This window comes from Mya arenaria, chromosome 10, assembly GCF_026914265.1.
Source record: "Mya arenaria isolate MELC-2E11 chromosome 10, ASM2691426v1".
Classification (NCBI taxonomy): Eukaryota; Metazoa; Mollusca; class Bivalvia; order Myida; family Myidae; genus Mya; species Mya arenaria.
In genome coordinates, this window is record NC_069131.1 from 65,557,581 (window position 1) to 65,573,101 (window position 15,521).

The window sequence follows — 15,521 nt, forward strand, 5'->3', positions numbered from 1 at the left end:
ACTTCAGGGGCATAATTTGAATAATCTCGGTAGAGAACCACAAGGTAAAGCTACATACCATATATCAAATGCCTAGGCCTTGTGGTTTTAGACAAGATTTTAAGTTTTCACTAAATAAGCCTATGTAAAACTTGCGACCCCCGGGCAGGGCCTCTTATCACTCCAGAGGCATAATTAGAACAATCTTGGTAGATGTCCATAAAGTAATTATACATGCCAAATATCAAAGCCCTAGGACTTCTAGTTTTGGAGAAGATTTGTTAAGTTTTCCATATCTAAGTCTATGTAAACCACGTGACCCGGGGCGGGGTCATTTTTGACCCCAGGGGCATAATTTGAACAATCTTGGTAGAGGTCCATTAGGTGATGCTACATATCAAATATCAAAGCTCTAGGCCTTGTGGTTTTGGAGGAGAATTTTTTTTAAGTTTTTCTTATCGGTTACCATGGCAACCAGAGTTTCGCATGGAATCCATGTCTTTGAACAACTTTGGTAGAGCTTCATGCAAGGAACATCCCTGCCAAGTTTCATCATGATTGGCCAAGGGGTTAAGGAGATGTTGTTCGAAGCAAAATGTTGACGAACGACGTACATCAAGCGGTCACAAATTGTGACCTCTATTGTGTTCACAAGGTTTTTCTACTAATTGACCTATTGACCTAGTTATTGACGGTAAATGACCCAATATCGAACTTGACCTAGATTTTATAGAGATGATCATTCTGACCAAGTTACATTTAGATTAGGCTTAAGTTGTGACCTCTATTGTGTTCACAAGGTTTTTATACTAATTGACCTAGTGACCTAGTTATTGACCGCGAATGACCCAATATCAAACTTGACCTAAATTTTTCTAGAGATGATCATTCTGACCAAGTTGAATTGAGTTAAGCCTAAAATTGTGACCTCTATTGTGTTCACAAGGTTTTTCTACTAATTGACCTAGTGACCTAGTTTTTGACCTGGGTTGACCCAATATGGAACTTGACCTAGCTTATGTTAAGATGATCATTCTGACCAAGTTTCATTAAGATAAGGCTAAAATTGTGACCTCTATTTTGTTCACAAGGTTTTTCTAATAATTGACCTAGTGACCTAGTTATTGACTGCGTATGACCCAATATCGAACTTGACCCAGATTTTATAGAGATGATCATTCTGACCAAGTTGCATTAAGATTAGCCTAAAATTGTGACCTCTATTGTGTTCACAAGGTTTTTGTACTAATTGACCTAATGACCTAGTTATTGACCGCAGATGACCCAATATCGAACTTGACCTAGATTTTATAGAGATGATCATTCTGACCAAGTTGCATTGAGATTAGGCTAAAATTGTGACCTCTATTGTGTTCACAAGGTTTTTGTACTAATTGACCTAGTGACCTAGTTATTGACCGTGAATGACCCAATATCAAACTTGACCTACATTTTATAGCGATGATCATTCTGACCAAATTGCATTGAGATTAGGCTAAAATTGTGACCTCTATTGTGTTCACAAGGTTTTTCTAATAATTGACCTAGTGACCTAGTTATTGACCGCGGATGACCCAATATCGAACTTGACCTAAATTTTATAGAGATGATCATTCTGACCAAGTTGCATTGAGATTAGGCTAAAATTGTGACCTCTAATGTGTTCACAAGGTATTTCTACTAATTGACCTACTGACCTAGTTTTTGACCCCAGATGACCCAATATCGAACTTGACCTAGATTTCATAGAGATGATCAGTCTGACCAAGTTTCATAAAGATTAGGTCAAAATTGTGACCTCTGTTGTGTTCACAAGGTTTTTCTAATAATTGACCTAGTGACCTAGTTATTGACTGCGGATGACCCAATATCGAACTTGACCTAGATTTTATAGAGATGATTATTCTGACCAACTTGCATTGAGATTAGGCTAAAATTGTGACCTCTATTGTGTTCACAAGGTTTTTGTACTAATTGACCTAGTGACCTAGTTGTTGACCGCGGATGACCCAATATCGAACTTGACCTACATTTTATAGAGATGATCATTCTGACCAAGTTGCATTGAGATTAGGCTAAAATTGTGACCTCTATTGTGTTCACAAGGTTTTTCTACTAATTGACCTAGTGACCTAGTTTTTGACCTGGGTTGACCCAATATCGAACTTGACCTAGCTTATGTTAAGATGATCATTCTGACCAAGTTTCATTAAGATAAGGCTAAAATTGTGACCTCTATTTTGTTCACAAGGTTTTTCTAATAATTGACCTAGTGACCTAGTTATTGACTGCGTATGACCCAATATCGAACTTGACCCAGATTTTATAGAGATGATCATTCTGACCAAGTTGCATTAAGATTAGCCTAAAATTGTGACCTCTATTGTGTTCACAAGGTTTTTGTACTAATTGACCAAGTGACCTAGTTATTGACCGCGGATGACCCAATATCGAACTTGACCTAGATTTTATAGAGATGATCATTCTGACCAAGTTGCATTGAGATTAGGCTAAAATTGTGACCTCTATTGTGTTCACAAGGTTTTTGTACTAATTGACCTAGTGACCTAGTTATTGACCGTGAATGACCCAATATCAAACTTGACCTACATTTTACAGCGATGATCATTCTGACCAATTTGCATTGAGATTAGGCTAAAATTGTGACCTCTATTGTGTTCACAAGGTTTTTCTACTAATTGACCTAGTGACCTAGTTATTGACCGCGGATGACCCAATATCGAACTTGACCTAGATTTTATAGAGATGATCATTCTGACCAAGTTGCATTGAGATTAGGCTAAAATTGTGACCTCTAATGTGTTCACAAGGTATTTCTACTAATTGACCTACTGACCTAGTTTTTGACCCCAGATGACCCAATATCGAACTTGACCTAGATTTCATAGAGATGATCAGTCTGACCAAGTTTCATAAAGATTAGGTCAAAATTGTGACCTCTGTTGTGTTCACAAGGTTTTTCTAATAATTGACCTAGTGACCTAGTTATTGACTGCGGATGACCCAATATCGAACTTGACCTAGATTTTATAGAGATGATTATTCTGACCAAGTTGCATTGAGATTAGGCTAAAATTGTGACCTCTATTGTGTTCACAAGGTTTTTGTACTAATTGACCTACTGACCTAGTTGTTGACCGCGAATGACCAAATATCGAACTTGACCTATATTTTTCTAGAGATGATCATTCTGACCAAGTTGAATTGAGATTAGGCTAAAATTGTGACCTCTATTGTGTTCACAAGGTTTTTCTACTAATTGACCTAGTGACCTAATTATTGACCGCCGATGACCCAATATCGAACTTGACCTAGATTTTATAGAGATGATCAGTCTGACCAAGTTTCATAAAGATTAGGTCAAAATTGTGACCTCTATTGTGTTCACAAGCAATTGTGAACGGACGGACGGACGGACGGACGGACGGACGGACGGACGAAGAGTGATCACAAAAGCTCACCTTGTCACTACGTGACAGGTGAGCTAAAAAGTTCAATCTGCGAGTGTGCAGCTTTAAAAATTTAAGTTAACAATAAACAAGAGTCATGTGCAGTGAACACACACACTTCTATGTTCTTTATTTTCAGTCAAAAAAGTGGCATAACTCAACATCATATAAGTCAGCAGAGTTATGGGCCTTGCTATATATGTGCATATTCTCTCAGGCAACATGTGTGCAGTCGAACCCCGTTGGCTTGAACGCCCAAGGACTGATGAAAATACCTCGAGCCTCGGAAAATTCGAGCCAAGTAGGAATGCTTACATTCAGTATAAAGAAAACCGTCCTTTAGATCCAGTTCGAGCCACAGGGATTCCAGCCATGACAGTTTGAACCAAAAGGGTTCGACTGTACGTTTTGTGAGTAGATCCCAAGCTTTAAACACACATTAGCCTTGGTCCATATTCAATAAGCAACATAGATTGAACTTAAATTGAAGATTAGAAACTAAGTGTTTTGATTGGCCTGTATATTTAGCTGACCAATAGGCTGAATGGAATCACTAGGGCATGTCAAAGGATACGGATAAGATCAATATTGAATACTGGCCCTTGTGCTTGGATAATTATAAAAATGCAAAAAACAATATAGCCAGACTGTTAATAATACCCTGGGATACTTAATACACAGTGGTAAATGGTGAGGAAATAGTGGCAAAAACTGTTAAAGGCATACAATGTAGGTTGATGCAAAAAAAAATACTTTTTTAATTTTAATGCTACCCTTCATACATGTTTTGTTTTTTTTCAGCTGCATGGTCACAAATTCCCCAGTCAAAAAGCACCAAACTATCGCTAATATATTTTTTTATTAATCAACTATTATGTATTTGGCTACAAAACTCGCCTAATATAGGATTGGAGAAATGGGCAATTTTCATGGGCTGTCGAAACTTGCCTAATATGAAAAATATGCTGGAAATTATTTTTAACGGTAGCCATTTTTTTTTCCGTTTTCTGACTGTAATGAAAATTGTGTGCTTTGTATAACTCTAATTGGAATACTTGAAACTATTGAATGTTTAAACCACTTTGTACGGATTGATATAACAGTTGTATTTGACCCATTGGTGGATTTTACGACTATTATGATTTTGTACACCAACAAATTGGACGACGAATGTAAAACATTTGACGTTTTAGCAAACAATTTACGAAATAAAGACGAAAAGACATGCTTCCTTACAATGTACAGTGCTTTATTCATAAATATGTGCACTGTCACTTTAAGGATGCATGTCAAAATCAGCAAAATCAAGACACCATGAATGGATAAGGGATAAATACGGCTTCAATGTGAACTTAAGGTAAGAAATAAGAATTTTTTAACCAAATGGTAATAGTTGATTAATAAAATACTTATTAATAAGGTGATTTATCATCTTATTAATAACATTATAATCTGTACACAAATCATGCATTTTTTGTTGTTGTTTTGATCAATAAAGTCAAATAAGTTAAACATAATAACATTTTAAAATTAAATTATTTTTTATTTGCATCAATTCATATTGTGCCCCTTCAATTGTTAAAACTTTATATTAAGATCTAAAGTATGCAGGCAAAATATATATTCATAAAATAAGGGAAGAATATGGGTATTATCTATCATAAAATTCAGTAAAATCCGAGCGGAGGTCGAGCCAGCCAATCACAGCAATCTATTATCAGAACACCGCAGTAAACAAATGAGCAGCTAAACTTACAAAAACGGGATCTCCCCTTTGCGCCATTTCGTACCAAGCACTACGTGAGGGGAAGTCGACACAACATACCTTCGCTGCTGGTGCAAACTTGCTGCTGGTGTTCGTGAAACTGATGTTTTCAATCTTTGAAACAGTGGATCTGCCACATGAGATTCTGTCCTATGAAGAACGTGAGGAAGACTTTTCTTGGAAGTGCTAATACCATGTGAGTTTGCAAAACATGTCCCAGAATCATATTTGGCAAAGGGTTTTGCAAGAGTTACGTATGTCCTTCCTAATTGTCTTCCAACGGAATCAACTTTTGTATCGAACCGTGTACAGTCTTTGACAGTTTGATTCTGCAAGGAATTGCTGAGCACTGTAACATATTGTTGCAACGTATGCTGGTTGCGAACAATGAATGTTTTCCACAAATACTTTATTCTACAGCATGGCAGTGCTTTTTGCAATAAATGTGCCATGGTTTAGTCAATGGTGTAACTTTACTCCATTTTTGGAATTCTGAAATGAGTAAAAACAGAATCAATTAAATTCAAACATCGATTTATATGCAAGTTGTAATATCAGGTTATGATGACCACAATAAGTGTTGACATCATAAATGTTACATTTATTATCATCAACATCATTATTGCCATGGTCAACACCATTGTCATAAATGTCATCATCATCATCATCATCATCATCATCATCATCATCATCATCATCATCATCATCATCATCATCATCATCATCATTGTCATGGTCAACACCATTGTCATAAATGTCATCATCATCATCATCATCATCATCATCATCATCATCATCATCATCATCATCATCATCATCATCATCATCATCATCATCATTGTCATGGTCAACACCATTGTCATAAATGACATCATCATCAACATCATCATTGTCATGGTCAACACCATTGTCATAAATGTCATCATCATCAACATCATCATCATCATTGTCATGGTCAACACATTGTCATAAATGTCATCATCATCATCATCATCATCATCATCATCATCATCATCATCATCATCATCATCATCATCATCATCATCATCATCATCATCATCATCATCATCATCATCATTGTCATGGTCAACACCATTGTCATAAATGTCATCATCATCAACATCATCATCATCATTGTCATGGTCAACACCATTGTCATAAATGTCATCATCATCATCATCATTGTCATGGTCAACACCATTGTCATAAATGTCATCATCATCATCATCATCAACATCATCATTGTCATGGTCAACACCATTGTCATAAATATCATCATCATCACCATCATCATCATCATCATCATCATCATCATCATCATCATCATCATCATCATCATCATCATCATCATCATCATCATCATCATTGTCATGGTCAACACTATTGTCATAAATGTCATCATCATCATCATCATCATCATCATCATCATCATCATCATCATCATCATCATCATCATCATCATCATTGTCATGGTCAACACCATTGTCATAAATGTCATCATCATCAACATCATCATCATCATTGTCATGGTCAACACCATTGTCATAAATGTCATCATAATCAACATCATCATTGTCATGGTCAACACTATTGTTATAAATGTCATCATCATCATCAACATCATCATCATCATTGTCATGGTCAACACCATTGTCATAAATGTCATCATCATCAACATCATCATCATCATTGTCATGGTCAACACCACTGTCATAAATGTCATCATCATTATCATCATCATTAGCATTGTTGTCGTCGTCATTATGATTATGAAATCTAAATAATTGTACATATGGACTGGATTTTTTAAGATATTTGATATGGTAATCCTATCTCATGTATCTATGATAGAATACATAAAATAGTGTCAGATTATTTCAACTACATAATCATTCGAATAAAATTTATAAGAATGGTAAAAGTAAATAAGAAAAGATTAAAGATTACAATTAAAGCCTACGTAAAAAAGGAAAGATTAAAGATTACAATTTAAGCATACATGTACATATGAGGGTTCTCACTAACTGTTTAACTTTAGACCAGGGAGAGCAAAAGGTGAGTAAAAAAGAACCATGCATTATATCAAGCAATATCAAGTTAAAATGACAAGTGTTTTTATACCTTATAGGCAGTTTAAATTAATTCCTTCCAAAGGTCACTCGAAAACCACTAGCACAAATATAATAATTATCTGTGTTCAATAACTTTACAATTGTAAACCCACATCTAGCACAGTTTCAACATTAAAGGCATTTTATGCAAACAATGTGCATATAATGAATCGGTGAACTTGATCTTATTCCAGACTATTATACGACAAAGCAAATCAGGTTATAACTGCAACTTAAGACTTGGTCTAGCAGGGGTGGATCAAGACTTTGGCATTTGAGGCGGCACACCCTCACACTGAATTGAAATAAAACAAATTTGTCAACGTTACCTGTGGACCAACCCCTTCCCCCTCCCCCCACCTCCTTTTGTGTTAGATGTAAGATTTACATTAAATGTGGTAATGGGGTTTTAAGTAATGCCCCCAGGATTTGTTTTGCTGTTTTTACTTTAAAATGGCACAGTTTTGTGTATTCTATTAATATTATTTCTATAATTTTGACATGCAAAAAAATCCACTTGGACAATATTAGGGGGGCGAGGGAGGGAGTTGTGAACGGCATGCCAAGTGCACTCCAACTAAACCCGCTATTGACTTGTTTTTATTTAGTTACCAAATTCCTTCATTGTTGCTAATATTCATCCTTTATTGTAAGGTTTCAGATGAACCATTGAACCATTATGTGAATTTATGATGCCTTGCAAGCACATATCATTTTCATATGATTTGAAGAGGTTTAATGAGCAAGAACATGTACTAAAACTTATACCAAAAAAAGTTATATAGGTAATAAGCTTTCTTGGCCTCGGCAGATAAAATGGTTGGCCATTTCATGGCAGATTTCCTTTGAAATAAAACAAACAATCAAACTGCAGTAATTTTCCAGATAATTTATTTCACACACATGTAATCAGCATGTTTTACCCCTTCATATGATACTAAAATAATATTGGGTAACCTGAGTGAGCAGCTGCGCATCCGGAGGATAGTTCTTTCTTAAACATGTGCACCAGCAGGATAAACATTTTTAGTGGAATCTGTGAACATAACTATGCCTGGTCAACAGGCCTAAAAAAATATGTTTGGTTTGGGTAACCCGACACTACCTATGGAATAGGCGCCAACCCTACCATTTTTATAGTCGGTTGGTAAAAGAAATAAAAAAATATGTGTTTTCATATGTAGTTTTAAATCTTTAACACTTTATATCTTCAAAAGTTTTTGAGCTATGGCCAACCTTATTAACTTTTTCCACTATGATCAGTGTGTGTATAGACTATGGGTAAATTACATCATATATGCTATGTCGGAAGGCAACATTTTGCTTAATATAAAGACTTAAATCAAAAATAACTTTTCTTTTACAACAACATTTTAAACAAGAGCTGTCACAGTATGTGACGAATGCCCCCGAATGTGACATTGACCTATGAACAAGGTCAGTACATGAAAAGTTAAAGATCAAACAAATACATATGGCAAGTTATTTTAAATTGCCTCTGAACATCAAAAATACCACCCATACTTGACAACCTACATTCTGATGTTCTTATATTCAGCATTCCATTGTGAATAAACACTAAGTGTATCTTTCACCTTAGAGGTAGGGACATGGGTCTTGCATGTGACACATCGTCTTAGTATGTCGTACACATATGGCTAGTTATTTTAAAATCTGTCCACACAAGGGAAAGTTACAGCCCGGACACGACAACCTATACTCTATGTCCTTATATGCAGCATTCCATTGTGAATAAACACTAAGTGTGACCTTGACCTAAGAGGTAGGGACACGGGTTTTGCACGAGACATGTCATCTTGGTATGCCGAACACATGTGGCAAGTTATTTTAAAATCTGTCCATACAAGGGAAAGTTACAGCCCGGACACGACAACCTATACTCTATGTCCTTATATGCAGCATTCCATTGTGAATAAACACTAAGTGTGACCTTGACATAAGAGGTAGGGACACGGGTCTTGATCGTGACATGTCGTCGTGGTATGCCGAACACATGTGGCAAGTTATTTTAAAATCTGTCCATACAAGGGAAAGTTACAGCCCGGACACGACAACCTATACTCTATGTCCTTATATGCAGCATTCCATTGTGAATAAACACTAAGTGTGACCTTGACCTAAGAAATAGGGACACGGTTCTTGCACACGACACGTCATCTTGGTATGTCGTACACATATGGCAAGTTATTTTAAAATCTGTCCATACAAGGGAAAGTTACAGCCCGGACACGACAACCTATACTCTTATGTCCTTATATGCAGCATTCCATTGTGAATAAACACTAAGTGTGACCTTGGCCTAAGAGGTAGGGACACGGGTTTTGCACGCGACATGTCATCTTGGTATGCCCAACACATGTGGCAAGTTATTTTAAAATCTGTCCATACAAGGGAAAGTTACAGCCCGGACACGACAACCTATACTCTTATGTCCTTATATGCAGCATTCCATTGTGAATAAACACTAAGTGTGACCTTGGCCTAAGAGGTAGGGACACGGGTTTTGCACGCGACATGTCATCTTGGTATGCCCAACACATGTGGCAAGTTATTTTAAAATCTGTCCATACAAGGGAAAGTTACAGCCCGGACACGACAACCTATACTCTATGTCCTAATATGCAGCATTCCATCGTGAATAAACACGTAAGTGTGACCTTGACCTTAGAGGTAGGGACACGGTTTCTGCACGCGACACGTCGTCTTGGTATGTCGAACACATGTGGCAAGTTACTTTAAATTCTGTCCATACAAGGGAAAGTTACAGCCCGGACACGACAACCTATACTCTATGTCCTTATATGCAGCATTCCATTGTGAATAAACACTAAGTGTGACCTTGACCTAAGAGGTAGGGACACGGGTCTTGCAAGCGACACGTCGTCTTGGTATGCCAAACACATGTGGCAAGTTATTTTAAAATCTGTCCATACAAGGGAAAGTTACAGCCCGGACACGACAACCTATACTCTATGTCCTTATATGCAGCATTCCATTGTGAATAAACACTAAGTGTGACCTTGACCTAAGAGGTAGGGACACGGGTCTTGCACGCGACACGTCGTCTTGGTATGCCAAACACATGTGGAAAGTTATTTTAAAATCTGTCCATACAAGGGAAAGTTACAGCCCGGACACGACAACCTATACTCTATGTCCTTATATGCAGCATTCCATTGTGAATAAACACTAAGTGTGACCTTGACCTAAGAAATAGGGACACAGGTCTTGCACGCGACACGTCGTCTTGGTATGTCGAACACATGTGGCAAGTTATTTTAAATTCTGTCCATACAAGGGAAAGTTACAGCCCGGACACGACAACCTATACTCTATGTCCTTATATGCAGCATTCCATTGTGAATAAACACTAGGTGTGACCTTGACCTAAGAGGTAGGGACACAGGTCTTGCACGCGACACGTCGTCTTGGTATACCAAACACATGTGGCAAGTCATTTTAAAATTTTAAAATCTGTCCATACAAGGGAAAGTTACAGCCCAGACACGACAACCTATACTCTATGTCCTTATATGCAGTATTCCATTGTGAATAAACACTAAGTGTGACCTTGACCTAAGAGGTAGGGACACGGGTCTTGCACGCGACACGTCGTCTTGGTATGTCGTACACATATGGCAAGTTATTTTAAAATCTGTCCATACAAGGGAAAGTTACAGCCCGGACACAAGTTATTGAGCCGGACACACGGACAGACGGAAGGACGGACAGTGCGATTTTAATATGCCCACCTTCGGGGGCATAAAAAAAGGCAGTCTATATCACTTAAAGAGCCCCGCCTTTGTTTTATTCCCAAAGTTTGATAAAGTCATTAGTTTCATCAAACACTTTTACAAACCTGTTCCAAAGTAATTTTTTGACATGCTCTGTCAGACAGCCCTATTCTGAAAAGGTTTGTCAAAGAGTTTTAAGAAACTGAACTCAATCATAATCTGGTAAAATACCGAAGGCGGTGCTCCGTAAGTGGCGAAGACCACACTTTGTTTCATTTAAAATGTTGAAGAAATAGTGAACTTATCTTTGTCTAAAGTCTTCATTTGAAGCAAAATATTGCCTTATGACATAGCATTTATAATGCAATTTATTGGGTGGTATACACACACTGATTATGCAGTTGATGACAATGACACCATGGCTATAACAATACCTCAGCCTTTTATTTTTAAAACACAGACAAAGTAAACAAGTCTGCAATTAATTTGTTTTAGTTTGCACAGTTTGGAACTGCATCTTGACAATTTTGAATAATAGTCAATATCCTTATTTAATTTCACATAAATTTAAAGTTATTGATAAATTAGAGACAGACACAATACGTTAAAAAGAATTTGCCTTTTAAATATTTTTTTTGAAACTTAGCTTGACTGCTTTCTGTAACAAAAGTATATATGAAATATAATACTGTCAAAATGATTACTTAAATGAAAAAACAAACGTTCATCAATTATTATAAAAGGAAAAAAATGTCATTAATGTGGACATAAACTCATGCCTAATTCGACAGTGATTTTTTTGGGTAATGATAAACTGATGTTTCCCCCTCTGCACATCGTCTCAACATTTGTGGCAAGTTATTTCAAATCCTTCAAGAGTTTCAAGAGGTTTGGAGTGGATACGAAATGTACTTGCAGTCATACAACCTTTGACCTTGGTCAAGTGTGACCTTGACCTTGAACTGAGCTGGTTGTAACACGCTCTCTACTAATCATCTCAACATGATGAACCTTGGACATTACTATAGATATATATTAAAGTCATGTGGCCTTTGACCTCTAAGTGTCACCTTGACCTAAAACCAAGCTGTTGTAACATACGCTCTGTACATCCTCTCAATATGGTGAACATTTGTGGGTACTGGTAGTTATTTCAAAATCCTTTCTAGCGGCTCAAGAGATATGCAGCAGACATGAAATATAATCAAATCATTGTCAAATGACCTTTAACCTCTAAGTGTGACCTTGATCTTGCACTAAACTGGTTGTTACATGCACTCTGCACATCATCTCAATATGGTGAACATTTGTGGCTATTTTTGGGTAAAATCCTTCAAGCGGTTCAAAAGATATGGAGATGTCACAAAATATAGTCATATCATAGTCATATTGTGATTTGCACTGAACTGGTTGTTATATATATATGCGCTCTGCACATTGTCTCAATATGGTGAACATTTGTTGCTAGTTATTTCAAAAATCCTTCAATTTTAAGAGATATGGAACAGACCTTTGACCTTTAAGATAAGTGTGACCTTGACCTTGAACCAAGCTGGTTGTTCCATTTGCTTTGCACATCATTTCAATATGGTTAACATTTGTTGTGATTATTTTAAAATACTTCAAGCAGATATGGAGTGGATACGATTTGTAACAAGACCGACAGACAGACAATTTACTAGGTAGCGACAATAATCAAAATACTGCAAAGTGTGTCTAAATTCATCTCAGTTATTATTTTACTGTATAATTCTAAAAATAACATTTACTTGTCCGTGGAGACCACATAATAATCATTTTAAATAATCATTATGCAGTCACAACTGACAAGTCAATGATCCCAATCTCTTAATGTTACTAATTCGCATGTCACAGTCCATAAATGCAGTAAAACAAACAGCTTGATATTAAAATGGTATTCACATCATCTTGTTAATGAATTATGCAAATTAAACCTAGTTGTTTAAGCTAACAGCAGCTGGTTTTTACAAATGCACACTACATTATATATACAGATGGCAACAGAACGATAAAACAAGAGAGCCAAGATGGCCCTATATCGCTCACCTGATTGGATGAAGGTTTCTAAATTGATTTGACAACATTCTGGACACCGCCTGACAGCATGCCACAGGTAAAACTATGTCCTGTTTTTGCAATGAGCGTTTAAAACATGAAAAATATGTATTTTTTTAAAAAGTTAAAAAGGGCCATGACTCTTGCAGCACAATGTTACTGTGAATAAGATTGAAGTTGATATCTTAAATGATCTTAAACAATAGAAATAATTATATATATATAATATAATAATAATAATAAGTATATGTACTAGTTCAAGGTTCACCTAAGGAACATTCCTGTGAAATTATTTTGTTATGAAGAGAAGATTTTCAAAGATTTCCAAAAAGACATTTAAGTGAAAAGTAGCCCAACCACTAGCGGCCATATTTTTTTAATCACAATGGGGTGATGCAATTTGATATATGGTCACCTAAGGAATATTTCTGTGAAATTATTTAAGTGAGGTGAGCCTCAGAGGTCAATGGTTTCTGAAGAAAATGGCAGCAATGTTTTTTAACAAATCAACATTGTGTGAAGGAATTGATATCTAGGGTTACCATAAGGAACATGTCTGTTAAATTGTTTTGTTAAATTGGTCAAGCTGATTCTGAGGAGAAGATAGCTTTTCAAAGTATTCAATATGTATATAGTAAAAAGTAGCCCTGCCCCTGTAGCCAGTTAATTTGGTCAGGGACCAACGCATATTTTATGTCAGGCAAATGCTTGGTATATATTCTTCTTTCATACCACAAGTCTTAGAAATTTTATATATATATTTCTATATTCTCAATGTTCATTAAGTCAAGCTCCTGAGACTCTACGGCTTCACTTAGATTGCTCCTGTGAAGCTGAGATTAAAGACTCAGGAGCCTAATTTCAGACACCAAGGTGTCATTCCCACTTTTAGTACAACCATTTTTGATATTATTCTGGATACCAAAGTCAGGTACTCCAGATTCCACCAATAGAGCGACCTAGATTTGAATTCCTTGAGTAAAAATAAATTGCAGTTAAACCTGTAAACTTATATCTACAAAAAGCTTTATTATGGCAACATTATTTTGAAGAATACTTGATGTTGAAATAAAAGAGAAGCTCCCATTCCAGATTGAACTTGGTGACCATGTGGACCAAATGTTCAAAGGGTGAGCCCCCACCCCCCCCCACCCCACCCCCCCAAAAAAAACAACAAAGTACTATCAGTTAGGGTGTGAAATAGGCCTACACAATCTTTCAAAAATATTCCAACATTTTCACAAATACTGCTCACTAGTCATTTGTATAATTTATTATCAAATTTATTGTCGACCCCACAAAAGAACATGTTTCTCTCATAATACAGCTAATTACCATCACTCTGCAGGTGCCACCTTTTTTTAACCAGAAGCGATTTTTCATCAAAGAATGAAGTTACACACAAAATATCAAGTACAATGTGGTCCCAGTACAATGCATATTAATCAATAATCAATAAATAAAGGTCAAAATTATTTGCAAAATATATTTACAAAATTTAATGGATGTTCTGCTCAATAAAATCAATATATTTTCAGTATGTGATATTGTTTTCTGTTGCAGGATATGCTTTTAAGCCTTACATATATCTTAAAATCTAATATAATTGGATAATTGCATTTGCAAATATAAGTATCCGGAAATCCTGCTATCCGTATTTGTGTCTACTGAAGTAGCACACAACAATTCTGGACTAGTTGTGTCCACACTGGTAGAGCTCGTTTGATATACTTATCTCTCTCTGTTGATGTTCCGTCGTGTATTTGTTATCTTTCATGATTATGTGGGTTTCGCGTAATAATATAGCTTGAATGGTGGTGGTGATGGTGGTGGTTGTTGTTGTTGCTGTTGTGTTGGTGGTGGTTGTGGTGGTTTATCGAAACTGGCATGTTGGCGCTGATGGTCTCGAAATGATCAGAATTCAAAAAAAATATTTTATAGCATAAAAAAATAACTCGTTATTCTAAAATTGTGTGATGAACCAATATTCAGCGTCTTGTTAAAACACTTGGCAGTGCTCAGTTCCTCTGTTCTGGTTCTGTATTGGAAACTCATTATGGAGTTTATGCAAATTTGATAACTCAAATGTTCGGTATTTTTCTGTAAATGTCATTGCATTTTAAGACAGACAAGATGCTTGGGGCATGATTTATAACGATAGTGGTAAATTGCTACAAGAGCAACTCTCATTTCAGATTGGACTTGGAGATCCTGTCAGTGGTTTGACAATGAAGATACAGTGAGACAACTTTATTGTGTCACCCATTTTTATAGGCTGAACTGCCCCAATCCCCTTTATGGTGTACAGTTCACTGCGGCTTTTCACAAAGTACTTCTGACTCATGAGGGGTATACAGTACGCATA

The 15,521-nt window shown here is 36.4% G+C and overlaps 2 protein-coding genes across 4 annotated transcripts in view; both read right to left on the bottom strand.

Moving 5' to 3' along the window:
* The window catches only part of LOC128206511 (glutaminase liver isoform, mitochondrial-like), a 51,042-nt gene extending 36,243 nt beyond the window's left edge, over window positions 1-14,799 (bottom strand). The window contains exons 1-3 of one of the 3 annotated variants that reach the window (XM_052909043.1): window positions 14,650-14,799; window positions 13,148-13,227; window positions 5,275-5,706 (exon numbers count right to left, since the gene is read on the bottom strand). In XM_052909043.1, coding sequence (XP_052765003.1) covers window positions 5,275-5,666 — 392 coding nt within the window. In that variant the 5' untranslated portion in view covers window positions 5,667-5,706; window positions 13,148-13,227; window positions 14,650-14,799. Of the gene's footprint in view, window positions 1-5,205; window positions 5,707-13,147; window positions 13,228-14,491; window positions 14,556-14,649 lie in introns of those variants that run through there. The other 2 variants (XM_052909041.1, XM_052909042.1) reach the window with 2 other exon arrangements.
* LOC128204926 (neo-calmodulin-like) overlaps window positions 1-15,521 on the bottom strand; it is a 363,327-nt gene that overhangs the window by 226,741 nt on the left and 121,065 nt on the right. The gene's annotated exons all lie outside the window — the stretch shown is intronic.